The following is a 26,227-nucleotide window of genomic DNA, read 5'->3' as shown; positions in this document are numbered from 1 at the left end:
CATTGGCAAACTTGCTGAGGGGGCACTCAATCCCACTGTTTTTTCCCCGCAAGTGGTTGAATGGAAATAAAAGGCAGACTAAGAAAGTGGATTTTTAGGGCTGTGTATGCTATTAAGAAATACTCCGTTCATTTGCTTGGTTTATGTCAGACTAATCAGGCATATGTTGTTTTTTTTTTAGGAATAAAAGTAGTAATTTAAGTAAAGATAGTCTCTGTAGTGAAAGTCTTTCCAAGAAAATGCTCTGTGACTTCTAGTTTTAATTTTGTGGTTGATGATCAAATTAAAGAGTAATTAAAGCTAATAGCTAATAATAAATATTATTAAAGCTGTAGCTCCATGTATATAGTAGTGCAGTATATAAGTATGTAAGTATATAAGTAGTTTATATATCCAAGTATATAAGTAGCGCAGGATTTCTAACGTGAGGATTCTTTCACCCTATGTCATTTTCTGGAGTCATATCATCTTTGCTGAAGGTTAACTAATTTGTTGCCTGGAAATCTCTGTTGGCCAAATGCCACCCAGAGGTTTCTAACTGTATTTTTTTGCTGATTTTTAGTCATCTTGTTTCCAATGTACCGTGCCAAAGCGGAACTCTAATAGAAGTGCTCCAAGTCACTGTGTGAGTGGATACAGAGAGGGAGTGCACATACGGCATGGCACTGGAAATTGCAAACCTCATGTTCTGCTTGAATTACCATTGGCTGCTGTGTGCCTATACTGTACTGTTAGAGCAATATCACCTATTCTGTATTTGTGCTTGTTTACCAATCCGTGTGCCAGTGCCACAATGTATACTCCTTATCTAGGTGCAATACCAAATAAGGACTGAGTGCTCTGTATTTATCTTGCAAGAATATTGTTAATTTTCTTTAAAAGCTTTATAAAATAAGGAAAATGCTTCCAAAACTCTGTGGGAAAACGGAAGTTATGTAATTGTGCAGTGTTCTGAGATTTGAATAAACTAAACAGAACTTAACCGATTCTGATTCTCTGCTAAAGACATCCCCTGTACTAAATGTGTTCTTTTTGATCTAAAGTGGTTTCTGTAAAGGTGACTAAGTTTTAAGAGGTGTCTGAGGCTACAGAAAAGTAACAAGTTATTTCTCTCTTCTTTTGGGCAGTTTTGGTATGAATCATGATGGAATTGGAAATTCCTGTGGGACGAAAGGTCATGAAGCAGCAAAGCTAATGGCAGCTCATATTACAGCAAACACCAACCCTTTCTCTTGGTCAACCTGTAGTCGGGATTACATTACCAGCTTTTTAGAGTAAGTAATCTCTCAAGAAAAATCTTGAGTTTTCAAAAAATTGACACTTTTCAGAATAAATAGTTGAGATTCAGTGACCTGTTCTTATGTTTTACATTTATAGAATGAAATCACATAAATACAGCAAGTCACTTGAGATTTTTATTCTGTAAGCCACCTTTTCTATGTAACGGCAAAAGTTTCTGCTCCATTCCCACTTTGCAGTTCTCATTATTAATCTGTGCAAAACGTTTTGAAGTGCTGATTGTATCCCATTACTTCATTAATCCGAGGGTGAGAAATAGAGGAAGGTGGAATTTGTCTGTGAATGATGGGCATTGTTTTTAAATATGCAAATGTGAAGCAATCTAAAGAAGGTAGCAGAGCCATAGCCCTGTTGCCCTGTTACTTGTACATTTCATTCTCCAGATTTTTTTCATGCAGTCTTGTGGGGTTTTATCTGTCAATGTCCTTTGGTACCATCAGTGAGACTATAAAAAGATTATATGGGAGGATGTCATAGATCTTGATATTAATACCTCAAAATTATGCTAACCTATACTTCTGTGGCGATTTGTATCAAGTACATTACTACCTGTAATTTTACTTCTGTATGAAAAAAAACAGTCAAAATATGTTGGTCTTGACACCATGCTCATACCAATGTATGCATTGGTATATATGATGCATAAGGAAGCCTTTATATGTATTTTCACTTGTGGAAGACAAACACAGAACTGAGTTCATTGAGAACAGATTAATAACAGGATTTTTTTAAATGGCGTAATACATGCTTTGTGGGAGCAAATGTCAGTTGGTTCGTAGGTTCAGTGTCATCAATGTAATAATTCCTTCAAGAAATAAAGGTTGCTCATTAATGAAGACACATAACTGTTTTAGGGGATGGACTTAAATCACTGAAGTTGTCTAACTATGAGATTACTAAGAGCAAAATTAGTTTCTCTTTCTCTTTAAGGGATATAACCTCACAATAAGGTGCTGTATTCTGAATCTTACCTAAATGGAGCCATCCAGACCAATACATTTTCTTTAGGTTGGTTCAAATGTAGTTTCCCATGCAATACAGAGGGTCTCTGAATTGTTCTGAAGAGGTGTTGGAGCTCCTGTAGAGTCAGTGGGCAGAGGCAAATGTTTGATGTTGGTGCTGTTCAGAGAGAAAAAAGCATCTCTTCAGTTACTGTGTCAGGTAAAGGCATTTTATATCACCCTGCTGAACTGTGCACTCACACAGTTTTTGTATCAAAGTGTTTTAAAATGAGGGTTGAATAAAATAAAGCATACTGGGTAAAGTCATACTTATATATATGTATGATACACATTTCTCACTATATAAATGTATTTTCTCTGGAGGTCTATATATGTATTAATTCAATAATTTTTTATATATATATATATAAAAAATATATATATATATTTAAAAGACTACCATTATAAAGATAGGGTAGTTTTGTTTTATCTTTTCACCACAATCATTCATCAGGGATTTCCAGTTATCTGTGTTAATTCAACACTTCCCATTAGTAGTATTTCTAATATATCATGTAGCCTGTTTTTAACTATGACAAAGAATATGGTTTTCACTTCACTTCTGAGAGATTATTTCACAGCTTTGTAGTTCTGACTGTAATATAACAGTTCAGGTATTTTCTTGTAACATTTGGGGGTTTGTTTCTTACTGTTACAGTTCTGTCATTCTCTGTCTCATTTACTTCTATTTGTTGCTTTCCTTTGAGGTCCATTTTGATCTCATAATTGTACTCATAATAAGTTGTCTATTGATAAAGACATAATTCAACAGATAGTTAAGAAGTCATTTCTTATTTATGGGTTTAGAGAAGGAAACAGTAAAATTCTGTGGCTTGTGTTATGCTGCAGATAAAATAGAACTGAATATTTGTACATAAAGTTCCCGCACAGTTTCAGCCTCAATGATTACACGTGGCAGCATCAATAATAAATTCTTTATAATATTTTAGTTATATATTTTTAACTTGGCTGTAGATGTTATTTTTTTCAAAGCCACTTTGGCTAAACATTATTTTATGTATTGCAATTAAGATTATCTTTTCACATTGTATAGGATATTGTGTCAAATAACTAAGAGCCAGAGATAATGTCTTCATCTACTTACTTTGTAATCTGTTTTTTAAAATGTCAAATTTCTCAAACATGATGTATCAATTATGAGTCTATGCTATGGTTTTAATAATCTATAAATGAGTTGATATTTTTTCCTTAAAATGATTTTTTTATTATTTCGTAGAGTAGCCTGTAAAATTGTAGGTTTTTTCTCCAGTTTCTAGTTTTCTCCCTAGCTTTTCGTGTCATCTCCTCAATGACAGCAGGAAGCTGTTGAGATAGTTACACATGTACCTGCAGGACAACTGTCAGAGGCCTTTATCACTTCTCTTTGCTCATTCACACCTTTCCTCAAGGCAGAACAGCTGTAAGAGCAGATACTTTTCTGTTGCAGGTAATTATCAGTGAGGAAGAAGCAAATTAAAATCGCAAGTTTCATGTGGTAGCAATTCCCTGACTGCTCCTATAAAAACAGAACAGTCTGCATGCAGGCAGGAAAAATGATTCAGATTTTTTTTAATGGTTCTTCATAACTTAGTAACAGATGAGGAAAATGCGGTAGAGGCGAAGCCTCAAGATGTTGTCATCTGTGTCTCCAGATAGATTAGACTCTTCTGCCTTTCTTTCTGTTTTACCTCAAGAATGGGAAAACGGCTTGGACAGGACCCTATAGACTACAAACAAGAAAAAGTGTTTGTTTTTTTGTTTGTTCGGGGGTTTTATTCTGTGCTGTATGAGTATGGCTAGTTTAGGATACATTTAGCTGTGTCTAACAATAAAGAACATGAGGGTATGAAATGCAGATATGACAGCAGGAAACTGAGTCTGTGAGTCTGTGTGACGTTCCACAACACCAAGGTTTATCAGCTAGGGTCTGGATACAGGTTTGGGCAGGGCTGTCATGGCATGAGGATAATGCAGCTGGAATGAATTTCACTAGAAATCGCATGTTCACAGTGTTACATGGTAAGGTGGATTAATGTGGATTATTTACCAGTTAACCAGTTTAGGTCACCACTTGTTACAGCTGCTTTGCACTGTGTGCCATTTTATAGTGTAGATACCCCTTTGTCCTTTATGATGAGACAAAAGTATTTTGAAGCAGAAGTCATCCTGGTGACAGTCAAAGTAGAGCCTCACCTTCATCCTTCTCTTCCTGACAACGTTCTTATATCTACACCCAGAAACAAATATTCCAGACTGAGGCTACTGAGGAATAGCCATTAAGGATCACTTGCAAGGTATCAGTTCAGTCAGGCACTGGTTGGGAAAGCAATTTATTTTGCAGAGTTGTGGGCAGAGGATAAATATGACTCAAAGGATGACAGTGAGACAAAGCAAAGCTATATATTGCAAATAGATCTATTAGGACCTCAAGAAGGATGGCCAGCCAGGTTCTGAAATGGCCAAAGAAAATAATTTTGTTCTGGGGTGAACATTCCTTCTAGCACATAATAGCTGTTGTCTTAAGCTTTATATTAGAGTGAAAGATTGACTGAATTTGGTATATCAACTGAGTCGTTCATAAGTGCTTTACAATGGCTTTAAATTTCACTAACCTTTTATGGAATTAAATGTAAAAATACTCACAGAGGATTGAAGGGTTTGAGAGCAGTGTCTGAAAACAGATACCCTTGTGAGAGGAATAGAAGCCCTTAATGTCTGTTTATAGGAGAAAAAATAAGCCTAAAAATACTGTTTGTGACTGGCAAGCAAATAGTATAAATTTCGTTCTGTGCAGCATGTGTACATACGTATATATATAATATTTATATAACGTGCAAGTTGCATTTTATCTGACGTGTTTTGTACAGTTGTCTGTAGAGCCATGGAGATACAAAGAAGAGAACTTTTTGCTTAGAATTTTTTACTCAGTTATTCTTATGCTTTGTAATGACAAAATCTGGTGCTTTCTGGAATTGTTGTTTGTTAATTATGTCAGGATCAGATATGAGAAGTTGTTAGAAGAAGCCAGATGGCCAACTTTTGTCTTTCAAAGGCAGGATTGTTTTTAGAAGATGACTGGAGAAGAACCAAGAGTCTTCAGACTATTTGAATAAGTCATACATATCACAGGAAATTCTTGGGAGAGTCTTTAAGATTGCCATGCAGCAGGATTTATGTCTGAGACTACACCTTTCTAACTCTGGAAAGGAGCCAAAAGAACCTTGGCCGAAGCACATCCAGGTAGACAATATTTAAAGAAATTGTGAAGGGCAAAATCAACAGCAGATTCTCATTAACTGTTTGATGAAATAAATACAGGACAATAAATTGGCCTATATTTTGTAGTTCAGTATAACTGAACTATAGGGGGGGCCTATACTGATGCTGGGGAGGGACTCTTCATTAAGGACTGTAGTGATAGGACAAGGGCTAATGGGTTAGAACTTAAACAGGGGAAGTTTAGATTGGATATAAGGAGGAAATTCTTTCCTGTTAGGGTGGTGTGGCACTGGAATAGGTTGCCCAGGGAGGTTGTGAATGCTCCATCCCTGGCAGTGTTCAAGGCCAGGTTGGACGAGGCCTTGGGTGATACGATTTAGTATGAAGTGTCCCTGCCCATGGCAGGGGTGTTGGAAGTAGATGATCTTAAGGTCATTTCCAGCCCTAACGATTCTATGATTCTGTGATTCTATAATCCCACACTTTCAAGGCCAGATAGATTTTGGCAGGTGGATGATTTTGATAGATGGACCAGTAGATTTTTTTCTGGTATGGCAGCTTGGTAATTACTCAGATGAATAGAGGAACACTTTGAACACAGACCATATTGTGAAATAAAGTATACATTAAGGAAATTGCAAATTTTTTACTACCAAACAAAAGAAAAATCAAGTATTATGAAAAGATTGTGCAAAATTAGTCTTTCATATGAAATATATAATAAGACATAGATTCAGCCTTGCATAAAAGATTGGCAAGTAGTAGAATTTGTTATGAGAGTGATTGATAAATTGACATCAATATATTAATTTCCCTATCATTCAAGAATATTTTCATTTAGTAATCCTGCTCTGGTTCATTTTAAACATACCACTCCAAATCACACTTCCATTACTTATGCCCTGATTCTGCAAATATTTATGCTAGTATCTATAGACTCTTGAGCTTGAGTTTGCAGAGTTTATTCATTAATGTCAATTTAAGCAGTTTTTGTAACCTGTACAGAAATACATTCCAGTGCTCTCTAAAACATATGTTAAGATATGAAGTAAGGATTCTGTTAGGCGCCGAATGTTATATGTAGACGTATAAATAATTCTTGGGTTTATATGTATGTGTATAAAATGCACCGTGTTGATAGTTAGTAAATTTTACTTTTTTCACTATATTGTGAATAAAATATATTCCTCATATAATATGGTAACAGAGTTGATTAAACTATTATAAATAAATACTATCGATACATTTATGTATGTGATTGTTTATCATAGATAATGAAATATTTATGATACATTTAATTTATGATGGATAATCATAGTTTGCATTATAGTCTACATCATTATTATCCATAAGCCAACATTCAAAACCTACTTTCAGTGCCAGTGTTTGGGGATCTTTTCTTCAACATTGAAGGAGTTGTGTTGTACTGTGTATATTGCTGAGATATTTTGGAATAGATACTATAATAGGAGCATATATCCTGAAAGGTCAACATCCATGGTTTTTTCTTTTTGTCTTTATTGGCTTTGGATACAGTAGTGATGGCTATCTAGAAATGATGATCCTCAGTTTTGCATTGTTCAGTTTGTAAAGTTTTTATCATTGAATCCCTGCTTCTTGTTATTTAGATCAAACCATTAGCAGTGATAGCATGTCTGAGATCTTAGGCTTTCAGAGTGCTCTAGAACCCTTGGTATTCTTCCAGACAGAGGATTAATTTGCTATCCTGTGATATTGAAATATACAATAATGTTTAAATTACATTACAACAGTCTCTTGGCCCCTACACTGTAATACTGAATGAATGACATCAAGCTTAGCTATTTTATAACTTAAACCACTCCCACTATGTTACACAAAACCTCATGAAATCAGCCTAAAATTAAGAAAATCAGAAAGTCTTTTGAGTGCTAGTAGTATCTTGTGGAGTAAATAGATGAAAAGATGAGTTTGAGATCATCTTATTTCTATTGTAGACACTAAAGGTTTATCCACTACCTGTTCAAAAATGTAAATGCTCTGTAGGTTTTTTTGACTTTGTATATGTTTCTTATAGAAGATAAAATCACAAAGCTCAAAAGTGGTTGTGAGTAGTAATGTTCTAAAATGGCAGAGATGAAGGTATTTGAGCATTCTTTTCCATCCTATTATCTTTTCTCACATCTACACAAAGGGCTGTTTTCACTTTATAGGCCAGATTGATAATAACTAAGATCTCTGTTTATAAAGTGCTCTGAAGCCATTGTTCTTGCACCCGTTTAGTTTATTTCTCTAGATTTATCAGATTACTTTTCTCAAGTGTGTTGAGTTTTTTATTTTGGTGGAGCAAAGAGAGAGAACAAGGACATAGACTCAAGAGTATTACCATTCCTGAGTCCAGTGGAAGTTATGTGAAAAGCATACATGGTCCCCAGCCTATATTCATCACTTGCAGAGCTTTGGTGAGACCTTTCATTACCAATGGAAAGTCCCTTGTTTTATCAGAGTGTTTTACAACACATGCTATTTCTTTTCCTAAACGTTTCAGTTTAAAGAATACAGTATCAGGTTCTCACACGAAGTTTGTATAATATGTCAATTTTCTTTAACGCTTGACAGAAATAAGAGAACTGAAGCAGAAGGAAACAAAGACAGGTATTTTCAGTCCGAGAGGTGGTGATGTAATGCAGCTAGTAAGTGAATGACTGCTTAGTCATTTTCTTGCTTTTTTGCTACAACTATTTCATTATGGTGGATATTCTGGCATTAGAGCAGAAGAGGCATATTTTTCTATTTACTACAAGGATTTTGACTTTCTGCAACTCTGTGTCTGTAGAGTAAGTGTGCTCTAATTTTCAGGTTCAGTGAATTTAAAAATTTAGATCTGATTCTTTAATCCATGAAGGGATACATATGCCCACAGAAAGGGTCACCAAAGGTTTTAAAGGTTTTTAAATGCTGTGCCCATGGCTGTCTTTTTACAGGACTACAGTTTACCAAATCTATGGAAATGTTCCCATTATATACAATACTAGCTCAAGCTGATGTAAAATGCTAAACTTCCCACTGCTTGTTTTAGCAACATTCTTATGTGGAATTTTGTCCAGACAATGCAGAAAAATCAGATTGTATTTGAGTTATTTTCATCTTGAAATTATTAACATGTACTCCTTATACACTGAATACAACACCGAAATATTTCAAAAGTATGTAGGATAGTTTCCAACTTCTGTTATTAGAAAATGTATATGCTTGCAATAATGTAAACTGGAATAAAACAGGTAACTGCATTATTTCTTATGCCAGTTGGTATTTTAAAGGCAGATTTCAGCTGAGGTGGTGTTGTGTAGTTAAATCACAGTAAATTAATTTGGATTAGTAATCAAATATCTTTTTTTTTTTCCATATATTTACCTGGTTATTGCATTAGCTACTGTTTGCCTTCCTCTGTTGTTTGTTGCTTGTTTTTTCCAAAATGTTTATTGCAGTATTTCAAAGGATTGAATAGAATAGTGTTAAAATGAGAACATAAAATGTGTAGTTGAAGGGGGGGGGTTTGCTCTTTTTTTTTAATCTGCAGATGAAAAGTATAGAAAATTGGAGGTCTCCAAAACACAGTGTAGTACATTCATTTCTGAAATTATGTTCCTTTGGCAAGGTGCATGGAAAAGATTTGAGAAAAAAACCCATAAGTGCTGGCAAAATTTGTAGGAATGCTGGAAAAATATTTAGAGCATTGGCATAAGATTTCTTTAAAAATCCTCACTTATTCACATGTGAAATGAAAGTTAAAAAGCATCTGTCCTCTTTTATGCGCCCTGACTAATAAAACTGAATAATTATATTTAGCAAAGTACAAAGTTTTTTAAGCTGAGTTCTGTCTGCATTTGGCTTTCTTTGTTATTTATTCCACTACACTAAAATATTGTGGTTGAATATGGACATATTTTGGAAAGAAAACACCAATCCCCAACCAAAAGAGTGAATATAAAAGAAGAAAATATTGCAATTTTCAAAGAAGGTGAACTTCTTTCTAACATGATTTTTTTAAGACTAAATATTATTAATACAATAAAAATATGTTTTATCCATACAAATTAGATAAATTTGAAGATCCTTCAAAACCTTTACCACAGTAACTGTTTTGTTCACTCAAATGGAAGAAAAGCATGCATATTAAGATCCTAATCCAATAAACATTTAGTCATATTGACATTTAAATGTGTTCTACTTTTGTCTGTCAAGCTGCTTATATCTATAAAGTTGCACTTAGCTCTTTGAAGGATGAGAAGGGTCACTAAGAATTGCAAACTGAATTTCCTTTATTTGCTTAATTTGTTTATTTTCCATTCTATGACCAAATATAGCTATTCTTCAGTGAAAACAAATAAGAATCTTAAAACAAAAATGAAAATCAGTCTTGTGTGGCTCAGAAATTATCACACTTTTAAAAACAATGATTTATGAAATCCATTTCACGATCTGAAATAAGTAGTTTTGTTAATAATAATGATGAAAAATTATATTAAAATCTTAATTCCCTCTATTTTTTCTTTTTACTATGGGTGTACCATCTTACTGTTTGTTTATTGCAGTTATATTTGTTTCACACCCAGTGCTGTTAAAAGTAAGAACTAGGTACATGATATCATTACTGTGATTTACAGTCAGGAGAATTCCTAATTGATTTGGTCCTTTATGTTGAACAGTTCGGGCCGTGGTACTTGCCTTGATAATGAGCCTCCCAAGCGTGACTTTCTTTATCCAGCTGTGGCCCCAGGTCAGGTGTATGATGCTGATGAACAGTGTCGCTTCCAGTATGGAGCAACATCCCGCCAATGTAAATATGGGGTAAGAAGTCTTAATCCTTATGCTGAGTGTTCTGCTTAGTCATTTGTATATAGACCTTTGTAACATAAATCTTTAGTTAGATGCAGCAGTGGACTACAGATTTCCAGTAGCATGTCTGTTGCCATCATATGTAGGCAAAGGGTACATTTTAGTCCTTATGCTGCATCTCGTCTCAATTGTGGGTTCTGTACACCAAAATATGTGGGTAACAATGAGCTGGGAAAAGCATTCTTTAATTTTAGGGGGGAAAAAAAGGAGCCTAGAACACTTGTTCCTTGCTCCTTCGAAAGTGCACAACAGAATTTTCCCTGATTTTGGTTATGTAAAACCAGTTTCATGTTATATTCATTGTATTGCCAGGTCTGGTTTGCTTCCCTCTTCCCTCCTCCCTTCCCCAACATTGAGTTTATTGTTTCTCACATTTTTCAGATCTCTTTTTGGAAAGATGACTTACGGTTTTGGGAAGAGAGGAGCATGAAGCTACATAGCTAAATAGAATACTGAATAGCTAAGTGCTAGCAAAGCTTTGGCTGCAAGTACCAGTATATAATAATTAAGGTAAATAAATTCAAAGTAGAAATAAAAACCTGCACACTTAGGCCACTATGCCATGCAATAAATTTATAAATATTTACATAAAATCTTGCAGCCCAAATTATGTAGCAAAAGGATGCATTCTGTTGTGCTTGTTATCAAATAATCAGCTGAGACTAAATTAAATATACCTTGAAAATGTATATAGTGGTTTAAAAGTCAATAATTTTAATAATATTTTAGTTTTTAGATTATTCAGATAAAACAATGTAATCACTCTAAAGGCTAGCTGCAAAGAAACTCCATTTTTAATATCCCTGGTGGGATAAATACAATATTATTCTTGGGATGCCTCTTTGACAGATCACATAGTGCAAAGGATTTAAAAGCTGTATGTAGCTGGCTGGCTAGCTCACTGGGTCTTCTAGTGCTGATCCCTCATCAAACCTCTTTTGGCCTTTATTGTTCCTCTTTAAGTTCTCACTTCCCACCACTGTTATTGAAGGGCCCCATTTCCTGTCACTACGTATAAGTCATATCTTTTTTTTTTTCTTTTTTCTTACAAATTGTTACCACACACACTTCTTTATTTTCAGACTAAGGAAATCTACAGGTATTTAATCTATGATTTATAGCACAGCCTTTGGAGATATATTGCATTTTAAATTAAACTGGAAAGTTAATGATGTGCAAAACCTGGCTTTTCCACATGTATTTTTTTTTTCTTTTTCCAAACTATTAAACTATGTAATCATTGCTATGATGGTCATGCTGCATGGTACACTTTTTTTTCTTAAACCAGTTTCTAAACCACAAGCAATTGAAAATAGTGAAGATGTGTAGGTAATCTTGGCTTTCTGCCTTCTCCTTTTGATTTTAAAGCTTTTTGTTTGATTCCTTTTAGTTATAAAAAAAGGTTGATACTTAAGCGAGGCAGTAGTTAAAAGAACGTCTTCATGTGACATTACCAATCCTCTGAACTGATACAGAGCATTGTGTGCCATCAATATGAGCATAAGTGTCTCAGAAGCATAAATGTCTCAGGAAAAAAACTCTATTTTTAGTAATAGGCTTCAAACTGCAAATATTAATATAACAGGTTATCGTAGAAGTCTGGTAAAATCCGCTGTAAGAAAAGACTAGCATTTAAAATAGCATCTACATTTCAGAGTATTATCTGTAATGGCCATAATGCTCTGAAAATGTGATCATGGTTACTATGATTGTGCAGATTTCGAGTGATAATTTTGAAAGGTAAAAAGTCTTTGGAAGTGCAGGTGGAAAATATTCACAGAAGAAGGACCTATTCATTTATGAAAGGATTTCTAGAACTGAGTAGTGGAATTATATCTAAATACCAGAAAAAGCTGAGTACTCTGGTCAAATTGTTCCATATCAAAAGTAAACAGTCAGTGCTTTGAATGTTTCTGGTTGGTGTATTATTCCCATGAATATGCCATGAACATTTCATTGATTTTATTCTAACGGACGTGTGCAACTGCAGACAGAAAAGCATAGTGAAAATCCTTAATTAAAAGTAGACCTAGTTTACACATGATTTCTTTCTAGCACTTCTTTTAGCCATTTTTATTTGAAGTGCCTGGTAAAAAGGGAGTAGAGCAGGTTTTCCAACATGGAGTTCAGTGACCCAGAAACAAATAAATTCTAAACAAATTTAAAATCTTAAAGAAAGTGGCTTGCTATTTTCTCTTGCTCATGTTCTTTACTGAATTGTAATAGGAAGACATGACAAAACAGTGAAAGTCTCAAATCAAGTTGCCAAAAAATTCTAAGGGGTCTGATGCATCTGTCTTTTAAAGGAATTTGGAAAATCTTCATGTTATTTCAGCTTTGGAATCATCTAGTAATGTCTTGTTAACATTTAAGAAAAATACCTTCTTCATCCTTTTAGCTTTAATGTTACTCTGTGTTCATTGTCTTTTCTCCCATATTACCTCATACCATCCCTTTGCATGTATATTTTAAACTGTTTATTGCTTTTGATCATAGATCACATTCTAATCCTGCAAAGAATGTTGCACATTTATGTGCATGAAGCCTTTCTCGCTTACAGATTTGAAGTTAAATACATGGCCAGGTATTTGAACAATTAAGGCATCAGGGGCTGCAAGTTTCTGCCTTTCTGTGTGTGTGTTTACTGACAAGAAGACAGTTTGACCTTAAAAGGAGTTCTTTGGTAGTTGTTTTGATACTATTTTAAGTACTAGACCTAATTAAACTGTTTAGTCACTTACAGACACAACTGTTTCAGCAAAAGCCTTGTGGCTATTGGTCAGATTTCCCTGTATTGTTCAGCACATTGTCATCCAAGAATTCATAGAATCATAGAATCGTTAGGGTTGGAAAGGACCTTAAGATCATCTACTTCCAACCCCCCTGCCGTGGGCAGGGACACCTTACGCTAAATCATATCACCCAAGGCCTCATCCAACCTGGCCTTGAACACTGCCAGGGGTGGAGCATTCACAACCTCCCCGGTGCTTTAGCTCTTCGAGTTCAAGTAAACCCTACAGATTAGCAAGTAGACAGTGATTTTTCTGTGTTACGTATGCATTGTTGTTCTTACTATACTTTCCACCATTTCTGACACCAGGGCAATTTTAGAGAATTTAAGTGAAGAAATAGATACTTTGAATAAAGAATTGAGAGGCAATGTCTCAAGCTACTTAAAATACTTCATTTTTAGCATAAACGTTCAGATTCAGGAGAATGTTAAATTTATTACTTACAGTGAGTCAAATTGTAATGGTGGAAATTTCACCATATAATACTGCTGCATAGCTTTTCCCTAAAGGCAGTACATGCTTCCAGGTATCTTACTGGGTTCAGTGCCGTGGAAGATCTTGAGGTTACTAGGAACAAGGCAGTTTCCGTTAATTTGTGTAGTTCCTGTATATGCTACATCTTCTATGGTGATGCAGTGTGAATTCTCTTCTGCTGATTGTCAAGTGTGTCTCAGTTCTTTGCTGTGGCTGTATGCCAGTTCATAACATTTTTCAGTCCCTTTGTTAGGTGAGTATAAGGAGAACTTTTTTCATTGACTCAGTATCTCCTTAACCTCTGAGCATCTGCCTAATTACAGTTGGCTGTTGGCTGTCTCTGGGTAAACTCAGAAAAGAATTCCACTCTTGACTTTGAATTTCTCTGTTTTATGACTTTAAATAATACCTGGAATATGCCTAACAGTAACTTACGGATTTCGTGGTTCAAAATAATGCTTTGCTTTAGAGCTGGTCTCTACATTTTTAGGACAGAGGCTAAAACCTCAGGCATTTTAATAGCAGTTAATACTTTATACATATGGTTGATATTGATGTGGTGCATTTTATGATCTGCAAAGCTGTTGGCTGCTAGCATGGGTTTCAGAGACAGTGTTTTACAATTTTTTTAATATTTTTTTTATATGATGCTTTTCCACCATCATTGGTTTCAGTAAATATTTTGAGTAGGAGGATAGGGGGGCAGACTCTCCTGTCCTTTGCATACATGGCTTCACTGAAAACAGCAAGACCGTTCTTCTTACTTCACACTAGAGTTTAACACATTGGGTAATGTATTTTAGCTGATGACAGGTAGCTCTTTTCTTTGTCATGGTCTTATGCTTGCAATTAAGTTCTCCAGTTAGTTTGCCAATGAAAATAGCTTTGAACTCAAATACCAGTTTTTATTCACGTTTTGTTAGTGCATTTTGGAGGACAGAGAGAGTTCAAGCTAGGAACTTACTGCTTGTAAACAGGATGAAGATATATTCTCAGAATAAGGAGACCTCCTTCTGCCTCCCAGAGCTCCCTTGTGTTAGGAAGGGAGGAAGTCTTAGTGAGTTATGGGGAGCGGCCATAAAGTTAATTACTGTTGATGGAAGTTTGCTGAAAAGGCTTGAATACAGAAATACAGGACACAGTTATCATACCTTCACTGCTTCCTAGTTTCCCACATACCAGTTTAGAGGCAAAATAGTTTAACTGAATTAGTAATGACCAAAACAAAACATCATTTCAAATCCAGGAGAGTAAACAAATTGCTATACACAGTGGTTCTAAAATAGCCTGAATTACAATTGACCTTTGTAGTCAGGTGATACAAACTGTAATGTTAGAGAATTAAACTGTCACTTCTTTCATTAAACAGGGATATTATTTACTCCAAATTAATAAAGAGAGGTATTAAATTTGATGTATGTGGAAGCAGGTTCTGGAAGCTATTTTATCAGAAGGAAAGGCAGAGAAGCAATTTATGTATCACTGCACTGCAAGTACCAGTTCCCTTTAGTTCCCTCACCTGTTGATACTATGATTGTGCATTCAGTTGAATTATACACAGTAGTTAGTAACTCACTGAAATGTGACTTTTTTTCTCCCCAGCTTCATATGTTGTACCATGGCTAAGTCACTTTATACTTTGCGTTTGTTAGCAGAGCACAAGTAATTCAATCAGATGTTTTTACATTATGTTGCTCACAAACTGGTGTTCAAAGTATGTGTAGGCAAAGAGAATAACTGAAGGTATTGGTGTTATACTATGTCTTTATCAAACTTTACATTATTCAAGGTCTTGCTGATCAAGTGTGAAACCTGTCATCACTATTGTGCTGGCCTTTTGTGTTTAGAAAATTAAACTTTCGAGCTTTTCTTGTGTAAGGACTTGCAGGATTGTGCTCTAATTAAGAACATTTGAAACACCTTTGGCTTTCTACTTAAATTTTGTTCTCTTTTTTTTTTTTAAGATTAGGATGTGTGTAGCTACAGGAAATCCCAGAAGTTTTCCCCTTTCTGAATCCTAAAGTAGATTTACATCCGTTTAATCTTTTTCTAACAAGTTCCCATAGACCCCTTTATTCTTTCCTAGGACTATCTTGTCACCAACCCCCTTTTCTCTCTCTCCTCAGCTCTCTCTTTCATTTTCTCTTTCACAAGAAACACAAACTTAACATAAATGTGTCTGGATCTTACAAGAGCTGTTTAAAAAGTGAAAAGGGGAAGAAGCTAGTGATCAAAGCAGAAGTGCATTAGATGGTAGTAGAAGCAATAATGAGATTCCAAATACTAGAATGTGAATTGAATAAGGAACGGGTAGGTTACATGGATTTGAAGGGGAAGATGCTATTTAGAGGTGATTGACCTTCTGGGGCTTCTGTAGCTTCTATACTGTTCACATAAGCACCCAATGTTTAGGGAAGGATGCTGGTAACATAATACAAATGTACAACTTAAGGGTTCAGATTCTATTCCACATTCTTTCCACATGTTTTTATTCATAGCATGGTGCACCACTTAATGAGCATTTGGTAGCAGAGCGCTAAAATGGTAACTTTTGGGTGGTTATTTGAACTAAACAGTGAACCTTCTGAAGTTCACCCAAAATTGCTGTCTTCAAGTTTTAACTCTGTTGCAGCAGTATTTCAGCAGTGAGGCTGAAAGTACTCTAGGTTGATGCTTTTCAGGTCTGAATTGTAAGTTACAATTCAAGTTAATTATGTATATGCTTTATTTTATCAAATGCTCATCAAGAGTTTCCGCATATTATAGATTAAGCAAGCTAAAGTAAGATAAAGTCCTAATAAACATTTTAAACTTCTATGAACGAATATTGAAATTCCCAAATCATCATAGTTTAGTATTTCCCATTTAATTTTTTAAATATTATAGGCCAAATTGCTAATATTCATTGGAGGCTTTCAGTAGTGTTGAAAATGTTAAGAACAGCACAGCAATATGATCTTTACTCATATTGCTGAGTTTTCATTGTGCTGAATTGTTACTATTTATGATATAGGATGTTTAGATGTTACGTAATTTGAAATGCTATATGTAACTCTGCATGACACAACAGAAGGAAGCTCCATCATTGATAACACGTAGGCAAAAGAAAGAAAATTAGATTTGCTGTTTTTCTCTAGATGGGTTCAGCTTTGTTTAATTTACTGCAAATACAAGCATCCAAACTAAAGTCATGGAGCCCCCATATACACTGTTGCAGGTTGTCATCTATCGTGTCTTGATCTTGTGAAAGGCGTCAGCTTCAGTTTATGTTTCCTGAATTCTTAAAACATTTTCCCATGTTTGCTTTACAAATCAGTAGTTACTAAATCCACACATTTTAGAAGGCTTTGAGGTCACTGATTACATTTCAGATTATGCTTCTTTCTCTTAGTTTCAGTAAATTACTCACACAAATTTAGTGTTGGCAAAAGATATATTAGTGTGATCCTGTGTCCGCCACTGAAGAAAAGGCTCCCCTAAAGGGTCATGTTATGCTCTGTGTGTGTGTGTGTGTGTGTGTGTGTGTGTGTGCTAGTGTGTGAAAAAAAAATGTACTTTCTACTAGGGAATTTGTGCCTGTCCTTTCCAGGGCAGTTCCTTGCACGTTTTTAAGGCTGGATTATTAAAATCAGTTGCTTAGAGATACTACAGATAGGATGGTGGTAGTAAAGAAATAGCTCAAATAACTATGAAACTACGGTAGTAACAGGATTAGGGTTGAGCTGGAGAACAGAAAGCTTTCTGCATCGTAGTCAGAATTTCACTGTTAACTTTCCAAAATCAATTGAAAATAAAGAAGACGTAGCCATTATGGTACCTGGTATAATTCTGGTTTTGTTTAATGAAATAACAGCACATACGGATTTTCAATTTCCATTTCTAGGCATATTATTTGTTTTCAAATTACTGTTAATGTTATTTTTCATTTCATGTACAGGGTGGTGAAGAATGTACTTCAGATTCTACTTTTTCTTTAAAATGCAGAACAGCAGAAGGCAAACATCTTCTTAAATAGGTTTGGGCTGTCTTTAAAAGAAATTGCCAACATACTTTATAATTTCACAGGTTTTATGTAAATTACTTTTACAGATTGATACATTGTATTATTTTAATTAATAAATCCTCTGTGTTTCACTTAGTTTTCCATAAGGAAATACTATGTTGATTTGGGGATATTGTAGGTCTGTGTCAAACAGAACTCCTTTCTGATTTAAGCAGAGATTTTTGTTCAAACATTAATGGTATGGTACAGCCTATAGTAATTTTACATTACTTTGATTTTGTCTTTAGGGATTTACTGAGGCAAACTCCTGCTGAAATTAAGGTCTGAATAAGACTATGTCAGTAATAATGCCTAGTTTGGATACAGTGCTTTTCTTTCTATCTTCCAAAGCAGCTTAGGAAGAATGAAATTTTTTTTTCTCATTTTGTGAAGTAAGGATGTGAGCTGACATGCTTAGAATTATTCTGCAAACAGGTGAATGACTAAAATAGTTTTGGAGTCCTGTATCCATTAATTCACATAGTTCAGCTGATTATTTGGATGATCTTAGTTCAGTGAATTCGGAGGAGTCTAGTGCCATAAAGAAGCCTTAGTATACAGAAAGAATCTTACTAGAAGCAAATTATTAAATACTCTCATTTGTGGATATGTTAGCCTGGCAACGAAATACACATTTTAATTACTACATCCCCCTATATGTTAATATATAGACGGTATACCTGTGTAGGCCTATCAGAAGTGAAATTGAGCATCTAAACTCTGGAGCACAAAGCAGAATTCTGGGTTCAAATTACCCTGAAATATAGATGTTTCCAAATTCCAGAGTGTTACTCAGATCTGATTTCTTTCCTTTTTTTTTTTCTTTTTTTTTTTTTTTTTTTCTGTCTAGATTGGAATGGTTGAAGTCTTTGTTTCTTAATGCAATTGAGTTTTTGGTTTTTCAGCCAAATTGAACCAAATTACAGTACAGCTGTTAATTTAAATGTTTGAATTAAATCCGATGCAAAATAAACACCAGGTCATAAGTAGAATCATCACAGTCTAACACTTTTAATCATGATTTGATAATGTAAACCACACATGAAACATGAACAAGTGTATACATCAATTCTGCTCAACAAAATGAGGAAGTAAATAACTGTAAAAGTATAAAAGGCAGGATTATGGTAGAAGCACCCTATGCTGTGTCTGTAAGGAACCAATTTTAGGCTTTCACTTTCAAAATCCATGCTGTATTGACGTTTGGATGCATGGTTGATTTAGATGTGAATTTTATTTAATGCTTTATTTTGGCACCTTAGTGACTGGGAAATTTGTAATCTAGTTATATTTTTCAAGAATCTTTGTTGTGTATCTTCTATTCTTACCCTGTTCTGTTTGATCTTTTTAAACTGTGTATTTATTTGTGTATATCTTAATCTGAAAATGTTATCAGATGAGTGGCAAAAGCGAGTGTTTATTCAGAGATATAAGTAAGTAAATATTTATACCGTTTGCATTTCTTCAACAAAAAATTTGAATCTGAAAATGAAGATAGTTCTATGTTGGCTACAGGTATGCTTTTACATGTGTCAGTATTTCTCCTAAAATGAGGCTCATCAATTTATTAAAGTTTTCATAGAGCAACTCACCAAATAAGACACAATAGCTTAGGCCTAATTTTCAAAAATTGGATGGAAGCTCCAGCAATCATCTGTACTCATTCCTCATCATTTCAGACCATCCTAATTTGGTATTTTGTTAATGGATTTCTAAAAAGATACCTTGTTTCTACCAAGCATGAGACAAAATACACTGTATTAATCCTGAAAGAATGGCACCAACTGATTTTAAACTTGCAAAAGAATTTTTCATTATTCAAGAAAAGCTTGTACTTTTGAACTGTTAATGCAGCTGCTAGTGAATAATATATAAATAAATCAATTTATATATGCAGTCCAATGTGAGAAACATGAATCTTAGGGTAAAACTGGAAGTTTGTTCCTTTTAGTGTGTATAGAAAAGATAGCCTGGGGCAAGATACTTATTCATTTCTTTTGAGAAAGAATGAATTTTCAGGGGGGCCACCTGTTAACTTTAATTTACTCATACTGTCTTTTCCTTTTTGCTCTTTGTACTTAGGTTCAGTCACAGAATCTATACAAGGGCTATTTGTTGTATATAATTTCAAGATGCAGTTAAATAAAATTAAATAGTAATGGCTATCATAAAATAATTTTAAAGATTCTACTGTCTTTTAAATTTAAAAAAATACCAAAAAATAGGACATATCTATAAATAGGTTGTGAACTCTTTCAAGGATCTCAAAGTACTACTACAAAGATTATCAGATTATCATGTAAGTCATCTGCTGTAAAAGCAAAACACTTCTGATTCCTTTCTACATGCATACGTAATCCAAGGGCAACTGAGGCAACTTTTAAGATTTTGAGTATTCAGCCAACTTTTGGTCATGCCCACGTTATGAATTTCAACCCTTAGATAGTTTTAACAATGAATATCAATATCAACAAAACTAGCTTAATTTAAATGAGTAAATGGGCAAAAACAAATGAGAAAATATGGTAGGAAAAAATAGGATTTGAAAACCTGTGTTTGTTTAACACTGACAATATAGGCTAAATCAGTTATGAAACATCAGCTGCAAATCTTAAAAAGCCTAAAGGAATTAATTTAATGTATAGCTCAGTGCTAGACACACATGCGCTGTTTTAGCAAGTGTTACAGAAGAGTAGTGCAAGTAGTCTGAGCTCGGAAACTTTGGTTTTAACTGAAGAAAACAAAAATAATTGGTTTTGTTTCATATTTCAGAGTTAGTAGTATCCTTTTACTGTGTAATTTTAAGCCAGATAATGACAGTAATGGAAATGCTAGAGCACATCTGAAAACCGCTTTTACAGCCATGCTAAAATATACTAAGCCCAGTATTAGCACTGATCAAGAAAAAAGCAACTATAGAACATCATTTGAATGGCAGGTGTGAAAACCACATTCTTCTGGGCTACACATTCTTCCAGATACTTTCTGGCAGAATATTCTTAGGTAAAATACAGTGGCTTTGGAATTGCTCCAGAAAATTCTCCAACCCAATCCCAATGTAGATTTATCTCTCCAGTCCATTTCTTAATAGTCTCTATTCAAAACAAATTTGTGTATATGTTTGTGTAGGAGGAGTGAAAGCAATTTGAGGCTTCCATTCTGATCAACTTCTACCTTCTTTCCTAGGAAGTGTGTAGAGAGCTCTGGTGCCTCAGCAAAAGTAATCGCTGTGTTACCAACAGCATTCCAGCAGCAGAAGGTACTCTTTGCCAAACAGGGAGCATTGAAAAGGGGGTGAGTACAATTAATCTATTGTTTGAAAAAGCAATTTATTGTCACAGGAAGAAGTAACTAGTAAATTAAAGTACTTACATGCTAATATAAGATGTAAACAAATTATTATTTCAGAATACATTTGAATTGTAATGGAAGTTTCAATTATAAATTGCAAATTATTTCCCAATTATTTATACATGTAATTTAATAAAAGATCTATCCTCACTATAAAATTCTATAGCATGGATCAAAAAAACCCCCAACCTGTTAGATAGTCTCTATCGGTTTTTGTGTAATTTTTGTAAAAACTCTTTAGTTTAATCTTCATTAAATTTATAGCACTCTTCCATAAAGGACTCTTACAACTCTAGGTCTGGCATAGACTTTGGATATGCGTAACACAGATTTAGAGCCTGAACTCTGCGTTGTTACCTTTATTCCTTCAGCTGAATCATACAAGCATATAGAAGAAAAATCTTGCCTTAATAAAAGGGTTTTCTAAAAGCTTGTATTTCAAAGTGACCTTTCTGGTTTGACTTTGAATTATTCTTTTGGTATTCAGTTACACTTACATAACTGTTTTGCTTTAAAGGCCTTCAATGTGGAGTTTAATAAACTCTTCTACCTAACAGAAAAGTACAGGAAGTCTAATTCTATTGTGTCTGTCTGAACATGTGAATTTTTATTTTAAAATAATGTTGGTATATCAGTAGTTTCAGAGAAAGTTCTGAAACTTAATAGTAAGAAAAAGTTTCTCAATTGCAAAGCCAAATCTGTACAGATTTTAAAGAGGGGAGAAAAATATTTTAATTATTGATTTATAGGACATATACTGGGGGAAAAAATGAATTCCATAAGCTTCTTTTTTCAAGATAATACATTTTATGGAAGTTTGTACAAAGTGAAGAATGCTGATTATATAATTTCCAGTACTGTCTTAGAGTTGCTGCATCTGTCCAGAAGATCTAGTACTCCTCCAGATTAGGTGTCAGTAGTCATTTTTAGGAAAAAATCCATTCTTGTTCTGACTTTCACCACGCTAGCACAACTAGTTTCAACAAAGATTACACTGCATTTTGATTGTAATCTGATGTTTAAACAAAAAGAATGAAAGCTTTTGAGCAGCTGTCACAGTTTATTAATGCCAGTTGATGGCTTCATTCAGGCCATATGACCTAGCATCATTTTTGATGGCTTTTCCATGCTGATTTTGGAAATATTGGTAAACCATGTTAAATAAATTCATTGAAGAAGTCATTTTAAAAACCAGACTGCTTAGAGTTAGCCAGTGAAAACAGAGACACCTTTACATTCTACCAAAAATGTTACCTTTTATAAGAGTAATAGAAAAAAGTGGAAGCCCTACTCTTAAATCAACAGTCTAGGTTTATTTTGGAACCATCGCTCCTTGTCAATGACAAGGAGCAATTTACCTCAGTTTATATTTTTAAACTATGATACAACACTGAACAAGTTGAGATGCTTTATGATGCTGTTGCCTTGTCCACTTGCCTGAGGCTTTAATCAATTTGCTCTCTACAAACCATCTTTTTCCAGTCATCAGTATCGTGGTCCTTCCAAGAGGGAAATGAGAGAATCCGTATTTTTTTACAGCGGTAAACTGTTCATGTCTGTTAGCAGAGAATTGTATCTGTAAACTGCAAAGATTCCCTTAAATTAATCATTCCTGATAGCAAAAAAACCCCATAATACACAAGGTTTTTCCAAATACTTAGTTCTCTTTGCCATGTGCTAAGGAGAAAATAACAGGGTGCAATTATTATTATTTTTATTATTACTACATTTATATTGCAGTCATGCCTAAAAGCCGCAACCAAATTAGGCCCTACTTTGCTGGGCTCTATCCAAATATATAATAAATGATGTACCCTTCTGTAAAGACCTAGCAAGATCTCAGAGTACTTGATCGTATTTGAAGGGTCAATTTCTGCTTTTAGTTACACTAATGTAAATACCATGTAACTGTCAACTCAAAACAAGTATGAGGCAATGTGCACTAATATCTTATTGGCAGAGTTGGGAGGGATTTCTACAATTAAAATGGCCTAACACACTATTATAAAACCTTCTTTCAGTTGCTTATATAAACCTGCCAAACATTTTAACTGTCTGGGTTGAAATTTTCCACAGTAGATGTCTGCCTACTCCTGAAGGATTTTAGAATGTTTTCCATGAAAGTTACTCAGCTGTTTTCTGCGTACAGGGAAAGAGAATAGAGTGGTTTCTTGCTACTGATGGAACTTGTACATCTGTTTCGAAGCTTTAATAGTTCATGCTTTGGTGAAGGGTTTTATGTATTGGCTGGGTTCAAAAAGGTACACTTTTTCCTAATTTGAAATAATAATTCTAAGTATACATGAAGTTTCTCTCCAGTATACACAGAGATGTGTTTGTAAAGGTAAAGTAACTGATAGATTTTAAAAAATATACTCTGATGAGGAAATGGTGCATATAAAACAGTAAGACAAAATTGATTGGAATGTTTATTTACTCAGCACTCATTACCTCACTATAACAGATGAGGTTGCTATAGTTTGTGGAGGAAGCATATTTCCATAGTCCCATTAGAAATAATGAAGATTTTGGTAATTTTTAATTACTCTGTCAGAGATTCTATCCATCCCTGGTTTCTGGTGAAAGATAATTTTCACTAGAAAACAAGGAAAAGACATCAAAATGAGCAGTGAGTCCTCAGATTTAACTTTGATAGAGTAGGAAATACAGCATTTAAGCAGTTTCTGCAGGGAAATATGGAATGTGTAAGACAATGTTGCATGACCAAGAAAATTGCAGGGTATAGTGATTTTACACAGCTTTGGAGAAATAAAACGAGTAGAATGCACCTGCCACTTACATACAGCCCTAACAGTGTGCAGTTAGGATGGTTTGCATGTTGCTTGACATAGGTGATATTCTTGTGATTTAAGTGTCTTTCATAACTGATTTTGACATGTTTATTTAATAAACATAAATAAAAAGTATTTTAAACTGGATTATACATTTTTTTACATAAATTTTTACATAACATTTGGACAGAGCCTTGGGTGACGTGGTTTAGTGTGAGGTGTCCCTGCCCATGGCAGGGGTTTTGGAACTAGATGATCTTAAAGTCCTTTCCAGCCCTGTTCTGCGATTCTGCCATTTTTACTCTTAGAAGCATTTAAATTTTTAGCTTTTGAATTCTGTGTAGCTCACATAAATACTTCATTCTTCATCATAATGGCACTATTAGAGGCTTTGTAAAACACTGCTGAATGGATTTATCTATAGTAGCTAAAAATGTGGGTTCACTACAGGACTGCATTGTGTGTTAATGCAGACATGCAGTGATAGTCTGGATTGAAGACAAGCTCTATATGAAAGGTACATTCTTCTGATGGATGCCTACTCATTGTCATAAACCTCTGATTTGCAAATTTAGATTAAACCCTTCTTTCCTCAGTACAAATCCATGAAACTCTGTGTCTTTGGGTTTTTTGTCTGAAGAAGGTTGTGATGAGTTGACCCTATCCAGCAGCTAAGTCCACCCAGTTGCTTGCCTACTGCCCCCAGGGATGGAGGAGAGAATAAGGAGGGAAAAAGTGAGGAAAATGAATGGGCTGAGATAGACATAAGTGAAAGAAAAAGCAAACAGGAGATCAAAGGCAGTTGCTCACTACCTCCCACCAGGAGCCTGTTGCCCAGCTAGTCTGAGCAGCAGCTACTTTGAAAGCATCCCAACTGCCTGTTTTACTGCTGAGTTTGATTTTTATGGGGTATGATATCCCTGTGGTCATTTGGGATCAGCTGCCCCTGCTGTGTTCCCTCCTAACCTCTTGTCTACTCCTAGTCTACTCACCTGAGGGGCAGGTTGAGAAACCAGGAGAGTCTTCATGGCATGCAATCATTGTTGAGAAATAGCTAAGACATCAGTGTGTCATCCACACTGGTCACAAACCAAAAACACAGAACCGTACTGGTTGCTCTGAGGAAGACTCTGCCCTGGCCATACATGGTAGAAAAGGCAATGTATGTTGAACTTGAGATTAAAAATATTATGCCTTTTCTATAGACACAGGAATGCATTTTGTTTGTTTGTTTGTTTGTTTCTCTAACTGATAAGAGGGAGAGGTTTAGAAACAGAAATGTGCTGGATTGTAAAAGGTGTGTTTTAAAACATGTACAGCACATACAGAGAAAAAAGAGGTCATGAAGGATAAAACGTGTTTTGGGAGAAGGAACAAAAATGAATGTGGCTGGAAGAATAATGCTACAGTTTTCATTTATTAATGTGGAAATAACAAGGAAATAGTGTAACAAGGAAATACTATATTAAATGGTAACGTGTTCATATCTATGCGGAAATGTTGTATCTAGGTGTGTCTGCTTATGATAAGCTACAGATTTTAACAGTAACCTGTCATTTTAATGTGTACATTTAATGTACACGAAGAGCTAAACATTAACACGTTTGACAGTCTAGAAGTACCTTTTATTAAAAATGGAATTTCTGATGAAAAAAGGATTTTTTTATTTATTTAACACTCTGTACAATCTTTGTTCACATCAGATTTTAGTTTTGGTTTGTTTTTTTGTTTGTTTTTTTTTTTTCCTGTCTAATGACAGTAGGTTAAATTCTCTTTTCGTTTTCCTTCAGAAAAATCTAGAGTAAATCAGGTCATTGTAGATGGCTGTATTTACTTGTTTGTATATGTCCCACGTTGCTGGGACTGAGGTTTTAGGTGAGCCTTAGGACTTAGAAGAGAAAACTTCGCTTTGCTTGTTATACACTTGTATAGGTGTAATGTATAAAGTCGACACTGAGTCTTCCAGTAGTCCATAGACAGGGAAATGTGTCTGTCCATGTCTTCTGTTCAAGTCTCAGTGCTTTTTGTCAAATTCACGTGACTGATTTTGGATGCAGAAATTACCTGGGTTTCTTTTTGGAAAGGGTCAGTATTGTGTCTGTTTGGGAAATTCAAGGGAGTTGAACAGCACCTTTGAAAATGAGATGTGCAGATTCAGGTCACAGTAAACCTGTAATTTACTCTCTCACCTAAGCCTGTAGTGGTGGGAAAGGGTTATCTAACTGAGCTACTCCAGATTCTCAGTGATGCACCAGAATGTGGATCAAACTAGAGGCTCCAGGGTTGTTTCTGAATGGTTTAAAAAAGGTTTCTGACTAAGGGAATTACAGACTTATTTTAACAATGAGCCATTTGTGTGAATTGTGTGTCTTTTTATAC

General features: G+C 34.8%; 1 protein-coding gene across 3 annotated transcripts in view; it reads left to right on the top strand.

Moving 5' to 3' along the window:
• The window catches only part of ADAMTS6 (ADAM metallopeptidase with thrombospondin type 1 motif 6), a 150,561-nt gene that overhangs the window by 71,413 nt on the left and 52,921 nt on the right, over positions 1-26,227 (top strand). For all 3 annotated transcript variants that reach the window (XM_057413572.1, XM_057413573.1, XM_057413571.1), the window contains exons 10-12: positions 1,128-1,274; positions 10,208-10,349; positions 20,892-20,999. In XM_057413572.1, the coding sequence (XP_057269555.1) occupies positions 1,128-1,274; positions 10,208-10,349; positions 20,892-20,999 (397 nt within the window). The remainder of the gene's footprint in view (positions 1-1,127; positions 1,275-10,207; positions 10,350-20,891; positions 21,000-26,227) is intronic.

Source organism: Pezoporus wallicus, unplaced genomic scaffold (assembly GCF_028554395.1).
Source record: "Pezoporus wallicus isolate ANWC-B61680 ecotype Strahan unplaced genomic scaffold, APGP_CSIRO_Pwel_v1 contig_608, whole genome shotgun sequence".
In the NCBI taxonomy this organism is placed as follows: domain Eukaryota; kingdom Metazoa; phylum Chordata; class Aves; order Psittaciformes; family Psittacidae; genus Pezoporus; species Pezoporus wallicus.
This window is presented reverse-complemented; position numbering and strand designations above follow the sequence as displayed.